This window comes from Salvelinus namaycush, chromosome 1 (genome assembly GCF_016432855.1).
Source record: "Salvelinus namaycush isolate Seneca chromosome 1, SaNama_1.0, whole genome shotgun sequence".
Classification (NCBI taxonomy): domain Eukaryota; kingdom Metazoa; phylum Chordata; class Actinopteri; order Salmoniformes; family Salmonidae; genus Salvelinus; species Salvelinus namaycush.
In genome coordinates, this window is record NC_052307.1 from 60,800,876 (window position 1) to 60,821,491 (window position 20,616).

Consider the following 20,616-nt stretch of genomic DNA (forward strand, 5'->3'; position numbering starts at 1 on the left):
AGAGAAGACACATAAACAGTGAAACTATTTGTATGGATTTTCTGCACCAGATATCCCTGATATGTATTGAAGTCATCAAACCACCATCTACTGAAGTGGTATCGCCATACTAGCCATCCAAACCCAAATCAGTGTTCCAGATCGTGTGATTTACATTTGCTAATGGAAGAGCAAAGCATTGCTTTTAGGACTCAGGGAGCCATTCCCCTCTGTCCTTCTGGTTAGAGCTAGAGAACCATTCCTGGTTTCAGTTAAGCAGAGGGTCCTATATAAGATTTATACAGCTCTGTATCACATATCAAATAGTACACAGGAGTATTTAATAAAATTCTTTATTCATAAACTTGATGCAAGTTTACAAATTACTGTACATGGTCAAAATGACCCTTGCAATGAAAAACAAAATAAAACCAAAGCATGCTAACAGCGCATAACTTTATAACCCGCTCAATCGCCAATCACAAAATGAAGCCAGAAAAAAGGAACCAATAATTAGTTTCAGGTCTCAAACCAAAATCTCCCAACGCACTGGGTTGTTAGTCAGACAACTGGTCTGGATCTGTATAAGAGCTGTAATTCACTGCACACCTGACATTAGAACAGACATGGGGCCTTCCACGGAGTTAAAAGCCCATTTGACATCTGCTCTGATGGCACAGGGATTTAAACAGTAACAGTTGGAGTCCTGCTCTGGGGCGGACAGAATAGTATAGTAGTCCATTTGTTTTAGATCTCATACTTCTAACACACGGGCGGGACACCCATAACTGTTGGACAGCCTTTTTGAAATTGGTATCCTTAAGAACTAACCTGATCTGGTGAGTCAGTCCTACATGAATCTATAAAAAATAATCTGTTCCCAGAGATGGGGTTTACAGACAGCATCTACCGACCTCTGCAAACTAATATAAATGATCCAACCTGACAAATCAAAACTGTCCAGTCCCCACACACACACCCCCTAGTCCCTAGAGTGAAAGATATCTACATGCAAAACACTACAAAACCAGGACGTACAGGATCACGATGATGTCCTAGATTAGAAACAACGACCCAAGACAATGAGCTTAAATGGGTGAGGTAAAGCGTTGGTTCACCTTTCTGCGTCACAAAACTGATCTGAGGGATTGAATGAGATATATGGGGCCTATATCAGTGCAAGCATGTCCCTCCCACCTCATCACTCCACCCTGTTACCACAGTCTTACCAGTGACTACTTTAAAAAGATAGAGACAAGCCAAATGGAGAGCGCGCAAGCCAATGGTTACTGTAATTATAGGAGGGGAAACTCATTTGGAAGTAAACGTAAAAAAAAAAAAAAAAAAAAAACTTGCATCTTGTGACATTTGTGAAGCAATCCCTTGCTAAGTCAAGTGTGCAGTAGCTATGTATTCCTGAGTTTGCTTCTCCAGAGAACACAGGGAGGGAGTTTCTAGCCAGGGCATGTTCACAATGAGGTCAGCCATGTGGGAAAGGTGTGGCACACTTGGTACCAATATCTAACGGCTATGACAAAGATCAACGGTTATCCATGTGTAGTAGACATATTTGGTAATAAAGTCAGTCACCATATTGGGTGAATAGTAATAAACCTCTAAATGAGTATTCAGTGCCACCATTTTGATTTTGACAGAACGTGATGCATTGTTATACAGGTGGGGTGGCTGACTTTACAACAAATACAAGGTAGATGGAGCTTAATTACACATTATATGCCCATTATTAGGGTGACTGAGTTCTGGATGAGGTTAGTGTGTTGGGCTGACCTACAGCATTGAACAAAAAAAGCGGAATATTTACTAGGAACAAGCTGGTTCCTATGCTGGTTTTTGCGACAACATACTTCTAACAATGTGGATAATACCCACAAAAAAAAAACATTAATGTGTGTAATAACATTAAATCAAATGCGTCACACAATATTCTGCATATTATTCAAATAGCTAAGACTTGGCATGCTCCAGGTTTGACAGTGCTGAGGATGGTCATGAGTCAGGGGTTCCTCTGAAAAAGTTCCTTCCATCACTGACAACCAAGATCATGAGGTCAGGTCATAAGTGAATAATCAGATAGAAAACAAGGTACCAGAGAGGGGAGGCAAAGGATGGAAATGAGTGGGGCTCAGTCTTTTGTTGAAGGCATTACTACACACCTTACAGTTAGACCTGAAAATATATATATTTTTTTAAATCAACAAATATTTTATTATTGAGCATGTGGTAGGACGTGAAGTCCACTGCAGCCATGAGGCATGGATGGGCGATCTGGGAGTGTGAACAAGCTAGTTAGGCGATGGATTCAAATTAAGCAGGGGACTGCACTGAGCCGTTTTGAAATTATTGTGTGTACATATTACCTCTTAACGATTGTGTGCATAGTCTTACTGAAAGGTTCATCAAGTTTGGGTCACCGGGGAAATTAGCCAGCATATTTGGAAAGCCCAAAAACCACCACTGTCATTGAGTAAAAGGAATGGTGTGTCACTTGAACATATGAAACCACTAACAAAAGTAATTCAATTTATACAGGAAAACAAAAAACAATAGTAGTCATTATGCTTACATAAAAACATGGTTTAAAAGGTATTCCTTTTAACTTCTGCAAGAGTATCCATGAAGCAAATGCTTTCTTATCCTACGTCTGAAATACACCTTGAGAAATTGATGCCCCTGCTATAGCCAGGGGTATACTAACGCAGTCTCCGCCCGCTCAAACCCCAAAACCCACACAATGTTACGTTAAAAACAATTAAATCAAGTCTCAGAAATACAACTTTACAAGTTTTACATGGAGTTAAATTCAACTACATTACAGTGATTAAATCCAACCTGCTTTTGCTAAGCCTGGTCATATTTACAAAAGCAGCCTGAGGAGACGGCCTCCACCTCTTGTGCTCAACAGGATATCCTCCATTTAGCCGTCTCAGTCCCACCTTGGTCCGGAGTCTATAGCTCTCCTCTCTCCGTTCAGGGCCTTTGGCTTTTGTAGACCAGGCGTTTTTTAAGGAAGCTAGCTTTAGGAGGACATGTTATTCCAGAAGGAGGAATCTTGGCAATATACAGATACACAAGCACAGATATGACAGAGGCCATCCATGTGGAGTGAGGTGGTGCTCATTCCCACTACCAGTGTTTCATTGTCCATCCCAGCCTCCACTGTCACAAGGGGAATGTCACCTGTCATTCTCTGTTCCAGTCTGTGGCCGGAGAATCTCAGCCCCAGTCACGCGACTGACGGACAGCTTCAGTCACTAGCAAAAGCCATGCCTCAACCTTGACCCGAAATCACAGGCAGTAAGTAAGCTATTCTTTGCTTGCCCAGAGTAGGATTTAAGGGAGTTGCACAAGATATGGAGCTAATTCAATGCTCAGGGGATTAAAGGTGAGATTGTAACAGAGGAAGAACACAGAGGGAGCGATTGCACAAGTGAGAGAAAGATAAATAGCGAGAGGGTGGATCTCCTATTGCGAAGTGGATGAGGTGGTTGGTCAGTGAGGGGTTTTAACCATTGGTTGGCTGGTTCTCATGGTGACAGAATGGGGATCAAACTCCCAATGAAACCAACTCCAGTTAGAGAGGGAAAAGAAAAGTAAGGGGGGGGGGGGGGTTTGCTCCTAAGACATGTGGTCCCAGTGGAGGCATGGCAACGGTCCTCTTAACCATCCTCCTTAGGGGGAGTGTACCAGCCTACAAGGATCAGACAAGAGACAGTACACTCAGTTATACTGAACAAAACACAATCAGTTCATCCTAGACAGTAGGATTGATCAAAGAGTTGGATGCATTTTATCTTGACCTAAGAACAAATCACTGTAGCTGCCATATGAAACCCTCTTGGAGCTTGTAATACACTACATGACCAAAAGTATGTGGACACTGCTCGTCAAATTTTGCAAAACAAAATCATGGGCATTAATATGGAGTTGGTTCCCCCTTTGCTGCTGTAACAGCCTCCACTCTTTTGGTAAGGCTTTCCACTAGATGTTGGAACAGCTGCTGGGACTTGCTTCCGTTCAGCCACAAGAGCATTAGTGAGATCAGGCAGAATCGTCTAGCATGTCATTGTATGCTGTAGCTTTAAGATTTCCCTTCACTGGAACTAACGGGCCTGAACCATGAAAAACAGACAGACAATTATTCCTCCTTCCCTAAACTTTACAGTTGACACTATGCATTCGGGCAGGTAGCGTTCTCCTGGCATCCACCAAAACCAGAGTCGTCCGTCGAACTGCCAGTTGGAAGTGTGATTCATCACTCCAGAGTCCAATAGCGGCAAGCTTTACACCACTCCAGCCGACGTTTGGCGTTGCACACGGGGATCTTAGGCTTGTGTGCAGTTGCTCGGTCATGGAAACCCTTTTCATGAAGCTCCTGACGAACAGTTATTGTACTGACGTTGCTTCCAGAGGCAGTTTGGAACTCTGTAGTGAGTGTTGCAACCGAGGACAGACAATGTTAACACACTACGCACTTCAGCACTCGGCAGTCCCGTTCTGTGAGCTTGTGTGGCATGACAATTTGCGGCTGAGCCGTTGTTGCTCCTAGACGTTTCCACTTCACAAAAACAGCACTTACAGTTGACTGGGGCAGCTCTAGCAGGTAAGACATTTGACAAACTGACTTGTTGGAAAGGTGGCATCCTATAACGGTGCCACGTTGGAAAGCCACAGAGCTCTTCAGTACGGCCATTCTACTGACAAAGTTTGTCTATGGAGATTGCATGGCTGCGTACTTGATTTTATACACCTTTCAACAACGGGTGTGGCTGAAATAGCCAAATCCACTAATATAAAGGGGTGTCCACATACTTTGTATATATACTGAATTTCCCCAACCACTGACTGATGTATGGAGGGATGTAATTTCAAGGTAAAATATGATACAAGATGTGTAACTGGACATGGTAACACTCACCATTCTTTTCATGGATCTGGACCAGGGATTTGTATGACTGCTGTGCTCTGGCAAGATTGTATTGGTTCTGAAACAAAAACAACACCTATATCAAACTTGTGCTTATGAATGCCCCAAGCAGTGTAAAGGTTCAGGACTAAGCACCATCACGTACAAGTGAATTAGTTTGATGAAGTCTGACTGCACAGTGGATGCCTTTCCATCAACTTCCCCCAGAGAATTTTGCCGCTCGATCTGTTGTCATGCTACGTTTGCACGCACCGCGGGTGACCATTAATCGCACCATAATAAATAGCGTGTCGAACCGTGTGGGGAAAATCTCTGAAGAGCCGGGAGCTGGGACTATTTTCTCCAGTGTGAGGGTAATAAAATTCAGCTTCAGAGGGGAACTGGCTCTTATAAAAAAAAGAAAAGTCAGAGTCCTATCAACCCAGTAACAGAAACATTGGTATTCTTATGTTTTTGATTAATAGGTACATTTCTAGCATTTTATTAACCATACCTACCCAACTTTAGTAACCTCAGGACAGATATGATAAACACTTTCATTAGACAAGATTTGAAATCAACATAGCTGAGTATCAAGTCTTTCTTTGGTGTACAAGGTTAGATCCTAACTTTTAAAGAACAGATTCTCATACAGCAGCGCCCAAGATTCCTTGAAACTGCAGCTTGTCTATAAATATCCCTGTCATTTGGTCTGCGCCGAATTCTACTGGGATCCCAGAGCCAGACTAGTGTGAATGTGCTGAGAGAAGAGGGAGAGAAATGACAGCATGAAGTGGACTGATGTGAAGTGTCAGCATTAAGAGATCATAAGCGCCGCACTGTCCCAGCGGCGCTAAGTAACAACGTACTGTTTAAATGAAGTGCTGGGGGCTTATAGATACCTCATTTCCATAGAGCAGCTTGGACCAGCTGACCACACACACACAGCTCACCCCTTTATCCATGTCAATACACCCTGTTGTATGCATCATGTTAACACATTTCAAAGCTCTCTGCCCGCTTAAACAAACAATGCTTACCTTATTGGCTCCAAACTGCACTCTGGCTTTTCCCTTGACTAAAGTGGCGTTGATCTGCATGATTACAGACTCTATGGAATAGGCACTGCTCCAGCCCTGAAATCAAGTGGCGATACATCATCAATGCACTAGCATTTACCTCCACTGTGAAATGACAGTGGACAAGTTTTGAACTGACATTGTGGCATAAAAACATACCTGTTTTGTGAGAAGCTCCATGCACAGGGCACCCCCTCCAAGAACATAACTTAAAGACAGTAGGTGAAAGAAAAATATTAGAATATGTAGATATAAAAGGTGATCAAAACACCAAAATAAATCTCTTATCCACAAGCACAGATGATCTCCTTTTAGCTAAACTGCCACTTCTAACATTCAGCTTTTCACTGGCTGCTGACAATGTCTAGACCAGAAGAGACCGCCCTTCCTGGTTAAGTGAGGGGAGCAACTCCGTCAGAGTGGAAACACCGCAGAAATAACAAAACCATTCCCCTCATACGCAGTGAACTGAACTCACCCTCCAGACAGCACAGGAGAAGCCACTCGTACAAATGGTGGATCAAAGGGGAAATTATCCTGCAGGTACAGAACAAAATAGCATTAAAATGAGAACACCCAACACTACCAAACTGGCTTTGCTTTCTAGTATCAGCATTGGTACTTACTTTATATGAGAAGTTTAGCAGAATGTAATCCATTCCCTCCTTTTCCTTTAAAACCTGCAGGTCACTGTGCAGGGGACTATCTGGATCTACACTGTTGAGCAAATAGAGCGCATCATAATACATCAGCCACATGCTAGAATTACACAGTACTGTCAACTCCGAAAGAGCAGTGAATGCGATAAGGCATTATCCACCCTCATCCTGAGATCCAGCCTTCCTGTTAACTTCCTCCAGTCTTAACCACCCTCTTTAGTTACTTACGTTCTCAGCTTGACGTGCCATTCATACAGGCTGTCATTGACCAGCTCCACTGAATAGATACCTGGAAGAGAATGCATAGTCTGGTAAGTGACAATCGGAATCAAACTGTCTTTTTTTTTTATTGCAACATATCTGAAGAGCTTTCTAGTGCTGCCGCAGTGAAGTACGTACCCATCTTGTAACTCTGGGACCGGTATATCTCCCGGAGCTCCTTCATGAGGCGGTCTGAGGCCTGCACTGAACCAGACACCGCACCCTGCAACACACAATACACACAGGGTAATACACCGATACTCAAACATACAGCACATTCAACGATTGGGGATAATAATGCACATAGACACTGACGGCAAAGATTAAATCAAATGTTTACAGGCCCAGCTCAAATACGCTAATAGCTCTGCATTTAGATAAAAAGTCTACAAACTCCTAGAAATGAACAGTTATTGATCAGCATAGAGACAAAATGCTTCAGAACTAACTGGCAGTATACAGTTCGCTACAGTATATGGGGAGAATTTCACAGGTTCCATAGCAAGGCTCTCATCTGCGATAATGATAGATTTGAAGAGCTGAGCCATTGAATGCAGTAGGGACTGTGGAGGATGAGAGAAGAGTGTCTCATTTATAAGTCTCTCAGAGCTGCTCTCAGACCTTAGGGGAAACAGCTGTATTCTAAAGCAACAATTAAGAGAGCCATGGGTAAATGTTAGATAACATGATTACTATCAGAATGACTAATTACTGTCATTTAGTCCTAAACAGCATAATATGGGTGTACTGCATTGGTAAGAAATTCCCTCAGATTAAAACACTGATGGAAAATAAGTGGAAAATACATTCCATTCAGAAACACCTGAAAAACTGGTTAGATGCATGCACATTGGCTATATCATAAAGGGTCACTAGACATCCCAGTGTAACAGTGCTGGGTCCAGTAAACTGTTCTAGGCCTAACGACAGATATATTCCCCATGCATCCCCCAAAAGCGTATAAAATGTCACCTTACCGAATGAGCACTTACGTTCAAGTGGTCCTGCCTCTGGTTCTTGCGGATCTTCTCCAGGATGGCCAGGTTCTCCTTCTCGATGCCGTCATCCTCAGACTTCTTCCCATCCACTGGCTCCTCCTCTTTCATCTCATAGTGGTCCAGGTCTTCAATGTCCTGCTGGCACAACGACAAGAGCATTAGAAGACATGTTTTACTTCAAGTTAACACATGCAAATATGTGTGATTGGTATTGACTATCTAGTCGAGCTTGACATCCAGCATGGCTCAGCTCAAATCAGCATGGTAATGTGCAGCGCTATATGTAATGACATTTATTTGAAAAGGGATAAGGACCTCCCCCATTTCCTCTTCTTCCTCCTCTTCGGACGTGACCTCGTCTGTGACCCCATGCTAAAGAAACACAACAGAAAGAGTTCACAGACAGTTCAATCTCATTCCTAACATGCCATACTCAGTGACGCCAATTGCTTTAGCAAGTTAGATGTAGGCCTATAGTCTAACAAAAAAATGGTAGAGATATTTGTAGGAATGTTCCGAAATGTGCAAAACCAGTAATTGAGTTTCTGGGTAGTCAGAAACAACATTCCTCAACTGTACAGGCTGCTACTATTAAACATTCAACCTCTGCTTCAGTCATTCTAATTCCTAAGTAGACTTTTTTTCCTTTATTTAACTTGGCAAGTCAGTTAAGAACAAATTCTTATTTTCAATTACGGCTAAGAACAGTGGGTTAACTGCCTTGTTCAGGGGTAGAACAGATTTTTTTTTACCTTGTCAGCTCGGGGATTCGATCTTGCAACCGTCGGGTTACTAGTCCAACGCTCTAACCACTAGGCTACCTGCCACAACCGTAGCCTACGGTTGTGTGTTCATTGGTTACGAGGTAAATTATGCTAGCACCTCCCACTGTCCCCTCCCACAGGAAGAGTCTATTGATTCCATCCCCGGGACTCTGCACTAATCATTAATGTCTGTGCTGATGGACGGTTTCAGGACTGTATTAGGTTCTTCATGCAGGTTTTTAAACCCTTTCATCAGCTAGGTGTCTACAATCTCCTTGGTAGCTTCGACAATAAAATTAAACAAAGGGATTAGGCACATGACTCACTTCAGGTATGTGAAAGGAGATGGTCTTCATGAAAAAGCCTCTATGGTTATTTTTTTACTTCAATGCCCTCCAACAGAAAAATATACAGGCCTAGTAGTACTTGAAAACCAGAAAACATTTTGAGCGGACATTGGCCTAGTCAAAGTGCAGACTTAAACCCACAAAGGTTGCTGAGTTAAAGCAGTTCTACATGAAAGCGTGGGGCCTTACCTTTCGGTCTTGTCCTACAGGGCCGGCAGGGAGGGGCTGGTCCAGCATCTCTACATCTGGGTGCTGGGGCAGGTTGTACAGCCGACAGAGGTCACAGATGAGCCGCTTTAGCTGCTGCAGGAGCTGGGGGACCGAGGGACAGTACCAGCAGGCACAGTTTGAGTTGGGGAGCACAGGCAGCAGCACTAGATAACACAACACAGTCATGTCACAGATACATTGCCGTGAAAAAGGATTTGACCCCTTTCTGATTTTTTACAACGAATGCTATCAGATCTTCAACCAAAACCTAATATTAGATAAAGGGAACCCGAGCGAAAAAATATACTTATTGAATTTATATAATAAACAAAGTTATGCAACACCCAATGCCCGTGTGAAAAAGTAACTTCCCCCTTACACTCAATAACTGGTTGTGCCACCTTTAGCTGCAATTACTGCAAACAAACGCTTCCTGTAGTCGTTGTTGATCAGTCTCTCACTTCGCTGTGGAGTAATTTTCACCCACTCCATGCAAAACTGATTTAACTCAGCGACATGTGGGTTTGAGCATGAACTGCTCGTTTCAGGTCCTGCCATAACATCTCAATCGGGTTCAGATCTGGACTTTGACTAGGCCGTTACAAAACTTCAAATATGTTTTTTTTCCATCCATTCTGATGTAGACTTGACTGCGTTTATTTGATCATTGTTTTGCTGTATAAACCAGCTGCACTTCAGCTTATGCTCAGACAGCCTGATATTCTCCTCTAGAATTCGCCGATACAGACCAAAACTCATGGTTCCTTCAATGATTGCAAGTCATCCAGGTCCTGAGGGAGCAAAGTATCCCCAAACCAACACACTACCACCACACTTGATCATTGTTATGAGGTTCTTATTGTGGAATGCAGTGTTTGGTTTTCACCAGAAAAATGGAAATCTACAAATTGTACATTTTGGAATGGCCTAGTCAAAGCGCAGACTTAAACCCACAAAGGTCACTGAGTTAAAGCAGTTCTACATGAAAGCGTGGGGCAAAATTTGATGCGAGAGACTGATCAAATGCTTCCTGTAGTTGTTGGTTGCAGTCATAGAAGGTGGCAGTCATTGCAGGAGGAACAACCAGGTACTCTGTAAGAGGAAAAATAATTTCTCCACACAGGGCATTGGCTGTGGAATAAATGCATTAAATAATTATAAAGTTTTTGTTATTTGAACACAACTTCCCTTGATCTTATATTAGGTTTTAATTGAAGATCTAATAACATTCAGTGTAAGAAAACATGCAAAAACAGAAAATCAGAAAGGGGGCAAATACTTATTCACTGCATTGTACCTTCACCACGGCACACCTTCACAGACAACATGAAAGGTAAGATTGTGTCAGGGAATGTCAGACACCTTAGCAACAGTAACTTAGTGCAGAAATGTGTACCTCTGCAAGCTTCTCAGTATTGCTATAGAAGAAATGTATTCTCCTGAATGTAGGCCTGGTCCGTACATGGTGAAAATGTTGTATAATGCATGGTGCAACAGAGAAAAATCTAATCACCACAGATATCTCTGATAAGAGCACTATAAAATGCAGATCTGGTGGGCTACAAACAGAGCATGCAGTGTGATTAAGTAGGCTGGGTCAAAGAATGTAGTTACATAAGCCGATATAGCCTACAGAGAACTCAGTGTTTCCCCTAGGATTTCTTTCAGCAGTGGTAAAATGGGGGGGGCGGGTGCGGGGGCTTGCTCTTTGCTGGGGGAGTCTGGGGGCATGCCCCCGAGAGATTTTTTCGGGTAGAACGACTGTGAGAAGGGCTTCGAAGGGCGCAGCGGTCTAAGGCACTGCATCTGTGCTAGAAACATTACTACAGACGCAGGTTCGATCACGGACTGTATCACAACCGGACGTGATCGGGAGTCTCATAGGGCGGCGCACAAATGGCCCAGCGTCGGCCGGGTTAGGGGAGGGTTTATGCATCATTGTAAAATAAGAATTTGTTCTTAACTGACTTGCCTACTTAAATAAAGGTTAAATAAAATCAATAAAAGTGGTCACTTGTGATGACTTTTCAAAAATACATTCTACTCCAAAATGAATGAAAATGTTGACACCATTTGAAATAGAAGGGATCGCGCCACTGCATTGTAGGGAGAGGAGCAGGCAGTGGCTGTGTGCTCATGGCTCTCATTTGTGCCACTGCTCACTCTGTTTGCAACAAATATACCTTGTAATGCTGATCTTAAAGAGATTCTCCAGGACTGATGAATACACAAAGTAGAGCTCACAAGCAACAAATGGTTCCTGAAAGGTGCGTACTGTGTCACATATGTGCATATAAGTGCACTAGGTATGTGACAAATGGACAATTTTCCTTAACGTTTAAAAACTGCAATTATTTATTTCTTATTGGTTATCAGAAAGTCATAAATATTCCACAATTTACAATGCAGAATAACAGCCCTATTACATATGCATGACTCCTAGGGCCAGGCAATGAAGTTATCTACTGCAACCATTTACAGACTTAGAACACAGCTACAGTAACATAGCAATAGCGACAATTGGTACCTTTACAGAAAATGTGTAAAATGTGACTGTTAAATTCTGCTCCGGCATAAAATGTTCTGCATTTTTTCCCTAACAACAAACGTCGCTGATTGATGGGCTGCTGTGTTTTGATTTTATATAGTATGGTTGATAGAGGTGTTTAATTTCTACTAAAGGTCTTGGTAAGTCACGGTATTTAACAAACCTTAAAGTACTTTTTTAGGAGAGATTGGTCTCCAAGCAGGCAGCAGCTCAAGATTGTTTAATTGATAGTTCTGGTTGCCTAGCAATGGATGTTAGTCCCACTTCAGAAGCCTCATTCCTTTACAGACAAGTAAAATGCCCATTCATATCTCCAGAAAAGGTTTCGTGTCAGCATTTAAAAATCCGTAGTGTAGCCTACCCTAATAGACAGACAAACAAGCTGTAGCGCTTTCAAGGGACCACATTCCATTATGTCTGAAAAGGGTTATCGATAAAGGATAGCGATAGCCTATCGTCATTTAAAAAAACTAAGATTAGGCTACCCCGTGCTCGCAAGAAGAGGGCACGACAAAACCTACTCCCCCTCAGGAGACTGAACAGAAGACTGAAAATATTTGGCATGGGTCATCAGAACCTCATAAGGTTCTACAGCTGCACCATCGAGAGCATCCTGACTGGTTGCATCACTGCCTGGTATGGCAACTGTTCTCTCTGCTACTGCACAGCAAGCGGTACCGGAGCGCCAAGTCTAGGTCCAAAAAGCTTCTAAACAGCTTTTACCCATAAGCCATGAGACTCCTGAACACGTAATCAAATGGCTACCCAGACTATTTGCATTGCCCCCCTCTTACACCACTGCTACTCTGTTGTTATCATCTATGCATAGTCACTTTAAAAACTCTACCTACATGTACATATTACCTCAACTAAACGGTGCCCCCGCACATTGACTCTGTACCGGTACCCCCCTGTGCATAGTCCCGCTATTGTTATTTTGCTGCTGCTCTTTAATTACTTGTTACTTTTATCTCTTATTCTTATCTGTATATTTTTTAAACTGCATTGTTGGTTAGGGGCTCGTAAGTAAGCATCTCACTGTATTCGGCGCATGTGGCTAATAAAATTTGATTTGATTTTGAAGACTGGCCCAAAGATACCTCCACCACCACGACACAAAATGTAGGCTAATTGAGGTAAGACAGTAATTCTTGTCATAAATGATGCATGTATGAACTGCACATTGACACATCCAGCCCAAAGAGAGAGGTATAAAAAATACTTAGGCTAGTCGTCAGAGCAGGTCTTTAAAGGGATAGGGCTTAATTGCCAAATCTTGCACTTATTCTACTTACCCAGAGTCAGATGAGCTCATGTGCAGTTTGAAGGAAATTGAAGGTAGCGTCGCAAACCACTGCTAACTAGCATTTGCACTAACACAGGTCAGCAGGTCAACTTCCTTCAAACTGCATGCAGAGATACAAAAAAATGGTATCCATGAATTCATCCGACTCTGGGTAAGTAGAAAAAGGGCTTAAACCTTTTGTCAATAGGGGGGCTCCATTTCGACTTTGTAAAAATTTGTTCCCAAATTAAACTGCCTCTTACTCAATTCTTGCTCGTACAATATGCATATTATTATTACTATTGGATAGAAAACACTCTCTAGTTTCTAAAACCGTTTGAATTATTTCTCTGAGTGAAACAGAACTCATTCTGCAGCACATTTCCTGTCAGGAAGTGAGATTTCTGAAATCGAGGTCCCTGTTCTGGGGTCAGTTTATAAGTCCCCAGGTAAGCTATGGGGCTACATGCACTGCATACGCCTTCCTCTAGATGTCAGTAAGCGGTGAGAATTTGAATGGAGTGGATTGCACAATCTGGGGCACTATAAAAGCTCATGGAACGGAAGTACCGTTCTTTTCAACGGGGCGCCTGGCGCAAGAGGGACATCAGAATGGCGTCCTGAAAAGCTTTCGTTTTAGCAGTTCTATATCTCCGGTCATGTTTTTATTCGTTATAGGTGTTAACCTCTAACACCTCCCAAACCCGGATCCGGGAGCACCCCCATCAGTAGAAAAGCTACTAGCATAGCCTAGCATAGCGTCACAAGTAAATACTAGCATCTAAATATCATTAAATCACAAGTCCAAGACACCAGATGAAAGATACACATCTTGTGAATCCAGCCATCATTTCTGATTTTTAAAATGTTTTACAGGGAAGACACAATATGTAAATCTATTAGCTAACCACGTTAGCAAAAGACACCACTTTTTTTACTCCACCAGTTTTTTACTCCATCAGTAGCTATCACAAATTCGACCAAATAAAGATATAAATAGCCACTAACCAAGAAACAACTTCATCAGATGACAGTCTGATAACATATTTATTGTATAGCATATGTTTTGTTAGAAAAATGTGCATATTTCAGGTATAAATCATAGTTTACCATTGCAGCCACCATCACAACTCTCACCAAAGCGACTAGAATAACTACAGAGAGCAACGTGCATTACCTAATTACTCATCATAAAATATTTCTTAAAAATACACAGCGTACAGCAATTGAAAGACACAGATCTTGTGAATCCAGACAATATTTCAGATTTTCTAAGTGTTTTACAGCGAAAACACAATATAGCGTTATATTAGCATACCACAATAGCAAACATCACAACAGCATTGATTCAAGCCAAACATAGCCATTACGTATAAACCACCAAAAGATATTAATTTTTTCACTAACCTTCTCAGAATTCTTCAGATGACAGTCCTATAACATCATATTACACAATGCATATAGAGTTTGTTCGAAAATGTGCATATTTAGCGGCACAAATCGTGGTTATACAATGAGAAAAGTAGCCAAGCTGCAAAGAAAATGTCAGGAGAAATCTTGGGAAAGGCACCTATTCTAATCGAAAACTATTCATAAACTTGACTAAAAAATACAAGTTGGACAGCAAATGAAAGATAAATTAGTTCTTAATGCAATCGCTGTGTTAGATTTTTAAAATTAACGTTACTGCGCAATACAGCGTGCGCTAAAGCGAGACCGCCCCATAATTCATGGCGGAATTATTATTTAACATTTGTCAACATAGGTACGAATTAACAGCATAAAGACTGCTTACTATTAGCTGAGCTTCCATCAGAATCTTGGGCAAGGTGTCCTTTCTCCAGAACAATCGTCTTTGGGTTGAAAGATGTCCTCTTGTCCGGTCGAAATAGCCGCTAATGTTAGCCACCAACTGGAGAGGTGTCCAACTCGTGAAAGCGCATGACAAAGAAATCCCAGAAAATCGCAATAAACTGCTATAAGTCGGTTTAAATTAACTACCTAGCAACATCCGCATTGAGCTAAAGGCTAGAGCTGCCGCTTTCAAGGAGCGGGACACTAATCCGGACACTTGTAAGAAATCCTGCTATGCCCTCAGACAAACCATCAAACAAGCAAAGCGTCAATACAGGATTAAGAATGAATCCTACTACACCGGCTCTGACACTCGTAGGATGTGGCAGGGCTTGAAAACTTTACGGACTACAAATACAACCCAGCCGCGAGCTGCCCAGTGATGCGAGCCTACCAGATGAGCTAAATGCCTTTTATGCTCGCTTCGAGGCAAGCAACACTGAGGCATGCATGAGAGCACCAGCTGTTCTGGATGACTGTGTGATTACGCTCTCAGTACCCGATGTGAGCAAGACCTTCAAACAGGTCAACATTCACAAAGCCGCTGGGCCAGACAGATTACGCGGAGGTGTACTCAAAGCATGCGCGGACCAACTGGCAAATGTCTTCACTGACATTTTCAACCTCTCCCTGACCGAGTCTGTAATACCTACATGTTTCAAGCAGACCACCATAGTCCCTGTGCTTAAGAAAACGAAGGTAACCCGCCTAAATGATTACTGCCCCTTAGCACTCATGTAGCCATGAAGTGCTTTGAGAGGCTGGTCATGGCTCACTTCAACAGCATTCTCCCAGATACCATAGGGTAAACTCCAATTCGCATACTACCCCAACTGACCCACAGATGACAATCTCAATAGCACTCCACACTGCCCTTGAACAAAAGTAAAATCTATATGAGAATGCTGTTCATTGACTACAGCTCAGCATTCAACACCATAGTGCCCACAAAGCGCATCACTAAGCTAAGGACCCTGGAACTAAACACCTCCCTCTGCAACTGGATCCTGGACTTCCTGACAGGCCGCCCCCAGGTGGTAAGGGTAGGCAACAACACGTCTACTACGCTGATCCTTAACACTGTGGCCCCTCAGGTGTGTGTGCTCAGTCCCCTCCTGTACTCCCTGTGTGGCCAAACACGACTCCAACACCATCATTATGTTTGCTGACAACAACAGTGGTAGGCCTGATCACCAACAACGATGAGACAGCCTATAGGGAGGAGGTCAGAGACCTGGCAGTGTGGTGCCAGGACAACAACCTTTCCCTCAATGTGATCAAGACAAAGGAGCTGATTGTGGACTACAGGAAAAGGCGAGCCGAACAGGCCCCCCATTAACATCGACGGGGCTGTAGTGGCTCGGGTTGAGAGTTTTGCAAGTTCCTTGGGGTCCACATCACCAATGAACAATCATGGTCGAAACACACCAAGACAGTCGTGAAGAGGGCACGACAACACCTTTTCCCCATCAGCAGACTGAAAAGATTTGGCACGGGTCCCCAGATCCTCAAAAAGTTCTACAGCTGCACCATCGAGAGCATCCTGACCGGTTGCATCACCGCCTGGTACGGTAACTGCTCAGGAATCTGACCATAAGGCACTAGAGAAGGTGGTGTGTACAGCCCAGTACGTCACTGGGGCCAAGCGTCCTGTCATCCAGGCCCAATATCCTAGGCGGTGTCCGAGGAAAACCCCCCAAAATTGTCAAAGACTCCAGTCACTCAAGTCAGACCGTTTTCTCTGCTACTGCACGGCAAGCGGTTCCGGAGCACCTGATCTAGGAACCAAAGGCTCTTTAACAGCTTCTACCCCCAAGCCATAAAACTGTCCACCGGATTATTTACATTGACACACCCCCCCCCATTTGTTTTTTACAATGCTGCTACTCGCTGTTAATTATCTATTCATAGTCACTTCACCCCTGTACAAATTACCTCGACTAACCTGTACCCCCGCACATTGACTCGGTACCGGTACCCCCTGTATACAGCCTCGTTATTGTTATTTTATTGGTGTAACTTTAGTTTATTTTTAAAATATTTTCTTAACTCTTTCTTGAACTGCACTGTTGGTTAAGGGCTTGTAAGTAAGCATTTCACGGTAAGGTCTACACATGTTGCATTCAGAGCAGGTAACAAAAAGTTTGATTTAATCTCAAAATTCACACGACAAGGTCCTTTGGCCTGCTGAAACTGTGACAGTGTGTGTCAAGAAAACCCATCCCTCCGGTTCCACAAAGAGGCACGCTCGACACTCATACCAAACATGACAGAGGGCTGTCCTATGATGTTTGAGTGACATGAGGGTGACTTCAAAACACTTAGAAACCTCAGCTGCCTAACAGCTGAAACTAAGACAAGAGGAAACAGGCAGAGAACCTGTCCTGCAGCAGAGTACCTCCCTGAATTGGTCTGACATTCATCTCCCTTTAACCTCCAAGACAGGTTGGAACAGCAGTATAAAATAACCCAGCTGTCACTCAACTCTCCTATCAGAACTGCTTTACTCAACAACACCAATACAGGTATGGTTAATTAGTCACTAGAAGAGATGTGATAGGCCAAAAAATGAGTTTCTCCTGCTCCGTATAACACTTAGTTGACGTTTATTTGATTACTATTCATGTCTTATAATATGGTTGTTTTAGTTTGGATACAAGCATATGCTAAACGACAAAATTGTAATTGTAAACAAATACTTCAAAAATATTGTCATAATCCAGTTTCATTATCTGAACACTGGGAAGTCTCCTTCCAAAGCATTCACATACTAGATCAAAGGCTGGGATTGAAATATTAGTCAAATAATGATTTAGCACCACAATAATCTCCCTTCGTTTGATGGCTTGGCTCAGCAGGCCGGCGTTGTGACATCATGCACAGAGAATGCACCTGCTGAGCTACAGCCTTGCCCATTAAAAGGGACTGCTAGTTTAGGTAACCTGCTGTTTTTGCATGAGGACGAAAAGGACAAAATGTTCAGAAGAATACACTCCACCATCAACTGTTAGTTGTACTAGATGTAGGGCTGAGATATTACCAGGGTGCTGCCCTTTCTGACATCCTCCAGGCGCTCCAACACTTGTGTCAGGCTCGGGTCATCAGAGTCCACAAACCAGATTGGAGGTGTGGAGGGGTACGATTCCTGTGATACATGGGTTTCAATGAGAATGAGAGAAACAAAACAAACAAAAATAAATCTGCATTATAATGCTGAGAAATGTAATAATTGTTTGGAACAATAACATTGAAATGAAACAGGAGTGTGACATTGGTTTGTGTCTGAATCATAAATCTAGGAAATCTCAAGTCATTTTAGAAACAAAATAAATATCTGATTACTACTTAACATTACCGGAAGCTAAATGAATGTGATGGTGGCCATTTCCCATTCCTTATAGAAAGTTAACTAGCCAAGTAACGTTAAGAGCACTGAATTCAATCAGTATGTTGGTCAAACGAATGTAGCAAATTGAAAAATACAAACCAACAGCATACAGCTAAAAGCTGTGCTGGCAGACCACGGTCTTTTGACAAGACCAGAAGCTGTTTGACAAGTGATGCTGTTGAATCATGTTAGCTAGCAATTATTTACTGACGTCATGAGTATAGTTAACTTAGTGTTATCAGTGACAACTGACGGGCTAGACCTTATTGCGTTGACCATGAAGCATGCTATTACAACAACCACTACGTTAGCTAGCGAACTTGTTTGACAATCAACTAACGTTAGCTATCTACACTTCCGCATTTTCTAACGTTAACAATGTTCATCAGTGACGCAGAAAGCGTGCCTAGCCTAGGCCAGGCCCTAACATAATGTGCATGCCAGTTTCAGAACTCTTTGGCTAAAATCAACAGACTTGCTTGTCTCAGTATTTTAGCTAGCTAACGTTAAGTACGTAACCTACAATAGTAATATGCAAATATTTACTCATACTAAGTTACTATATTAGAAACAAGTCAGTTACCGTTAGCTAGATTGCTAACATGCAAATATTGGGACTCGTACTAACGTTAGAAGTATAAACAAAAGTCACAAACAAAAACATTGCATAGCTAAATGATAGCTGGCTAACGTTCGACCGACCATAATTTGCTGAGTGTTTCTTTAACCATCTGTCCGTTCGCTTGTCCCGCGCCGCCAGGCTAAAACACTGAGTGTTCTGAGCTAACCTACTGTAACAAGTTACCGCGTTAGCTAGCTAACGTACTTAGCCAGCCAACTAACGTTAGTTAGCCATGTCGCCTCGTTTCCCTACTCACCGTAATGTTGCAATGTATAATCAACAGTTTTTCTCCAGTCACATTAAACTGACAGTTTAGCTCATCCGGCTTCCAGTCAATAATTCTGAATCGTTCGTGGTTTGGATCAAAAATGGACTCCAGAAACTTCAGTTCGGCCTTTAGCCCCGAAACCGACATCTTCCACGCATCTCCGGCTGGGCCGCTGGGGAGGAGTGAAGTCGGGACTAAAACTGCAGCCACGCAGTCGAGTCCCAAATCAAGCCTTTTAAAACAACGTAATGTATATGTCAAACCGCCTCCAAGACAGGTTAGCAAGCTAGCTAACAAGCCACCAATGGAAACAAGCAAACAGTTAGCTAGCTCAATAACAACGCCTTGATTACTCGTCCGTTGTCTTTCCGTCTAGCTAGTATTGTTGTTGATGTTAGCCTTCTGAAAGTACAATTTTAAGACCATACAATGTGGCTTGGTTGAGTATTTACAGTTCTTTCAATTAGTTGCTTATTTGTTTCGCTGGTCAACAAACTGATCATGATGATGCCCGCAAAATTGTAAACCAACGCAGGCACAGTGTGTCGTTGATCCCCGGCGTTCAATTGTGATTTCTTCTGGGGTTTAAAGATGGCGTTTTCCCGAGCGTACAGAATCCCAGCATCCAGCGCGTGCTCAGTTGAGGGGCGGAGGTTAGAACACCAAAATATATAAATAAGTAAATCACTTAGACAACTTTGAAACATTTGGTCACAGCAGTCTTTCTGTGTGGTGACTGAGTGACAGTAAACAGTCCTCATATCCTCACATGGTCTCTCCTATCATTGCTATGCAGATGACACACAATTAATCTTCTCCTTTCCCCCTTCTGATAACCAGGTGGCGAATCGCATCTCTGCATGTCTGGCAGACATATCAGTGTGGATGACGGATCACCACCTCAAGCTGAACCTCGGCAAGACGGAGCTGCTCTTCCTCCCGGGGAAGGACTGCCCGTTCCATGATCTCGCCATCACGGTTGACAACTCCATTGTGTCCTCCTCCCAGAGTGCTAAGAACCTTGGCGTGATCCTGGACAACACCCTGTCGTTCTCAACTAACATCAAGGCGGTGACCCGTTCCTGTAGGTTCATGCTCTACAACATTCGCAGAGTACGACCCAGCCTCACACAGGAAGCGGCGCAGGTCCTAATCCAGGCACTTGTCATCTCCCGTCTGGATTACTGCAACTCGCTGTTGGCTGGGCTCCCTGCCTGTGCCATTAAACCCCTACAACTCATCCAGAACACCGCAGCCCGTCTGGTGTTCAACCTTCCCAAGTTCTCTCACGTCACCCCGCTCCTCCGCTCTCTCCACTGGCTTCCAGTTGAAGCTCGCATCCGCTACAAGACCATGGTGCTTGCCTACGGAGCTGTGAGGGGAACGGCACCTCCGTACCTTCAGGCTCTGATCAGGCCCTACACCCAAAC

General features: G+C 43.1%; 1 protein-coding gene across 2 annotated transcripts; it reads right to left on the bottom strand.

Annotated features, from left to right (window-relative positions):
• Positions 1-316: 316 nt before the first annotated feature.
• Positions 317-19,796, bottom strand: LOC120046540 (ubiquitin-conjugating enzyme E2 Q2-like). Of its 2 annotated transcripts, none has more exons than XM_038991877.1 (13): positions 19,175-19,796; positions 17,949-18,053; positions 9,201-9,323; positions 8,216-8,272; positions 7,895-8,035; positions 7,041-7,125; positions 6,870-6,930; positions 6,609-6,699; positions 6,461-6,519; positions 6,142-6,190; positions 5,944-6,039; positions 4,916-4,982; positions 317-3,688 (listed from the first exon to the last, which is right to left on the bottom strand). In XM_038991877.1, the coding sequence occupies exons 1-13, from the start codon at positions 19,331-19,333 to the stop codon at positions 3,657-3,659; spliced, it is 1,125 nt and encodes a 374-aa protein (XP_038847805.1). In that variant the 5' UTR covers positions 19,334-19,796; the 3' UTR covers positions 317-3,656. The 2 variants fall into 2 exon arrangements, with proteins under 2 accessions (XP_038847805.1, XP_038847797.1); XM_038991869.1 differs by having other exon boundaries at positions 7,880-8,035.
• Positions 19,797-20,616: the final 820 nt, after the last annotated feature.

Bases quoted from the DNA above. Each gene is read 5' to 3' on its own strand.
- LOC120046540 (XM_038991869.1), bottom strand. From the start codon at position 19,333: ATGTCGGTTTCGGGGCTAAAGGCCGAACTGAAGTTTCTGGAGTCCATT. The intron at 7,126-7,879 runs GTAAGGTGACAT...TGTGTGTTGCAG, and splicing joins TGAACGTAAGTGCTCATTCG to GGTGCGGTGTCTGGTTCAGT. The intron at 3,689-4,915 runs GTGAGTGTTACC...TGATCCTTGTAG, and splicing joins CCAGATCCATGAAAAGAATG to GCTGGTACACTCCCCCTAAG.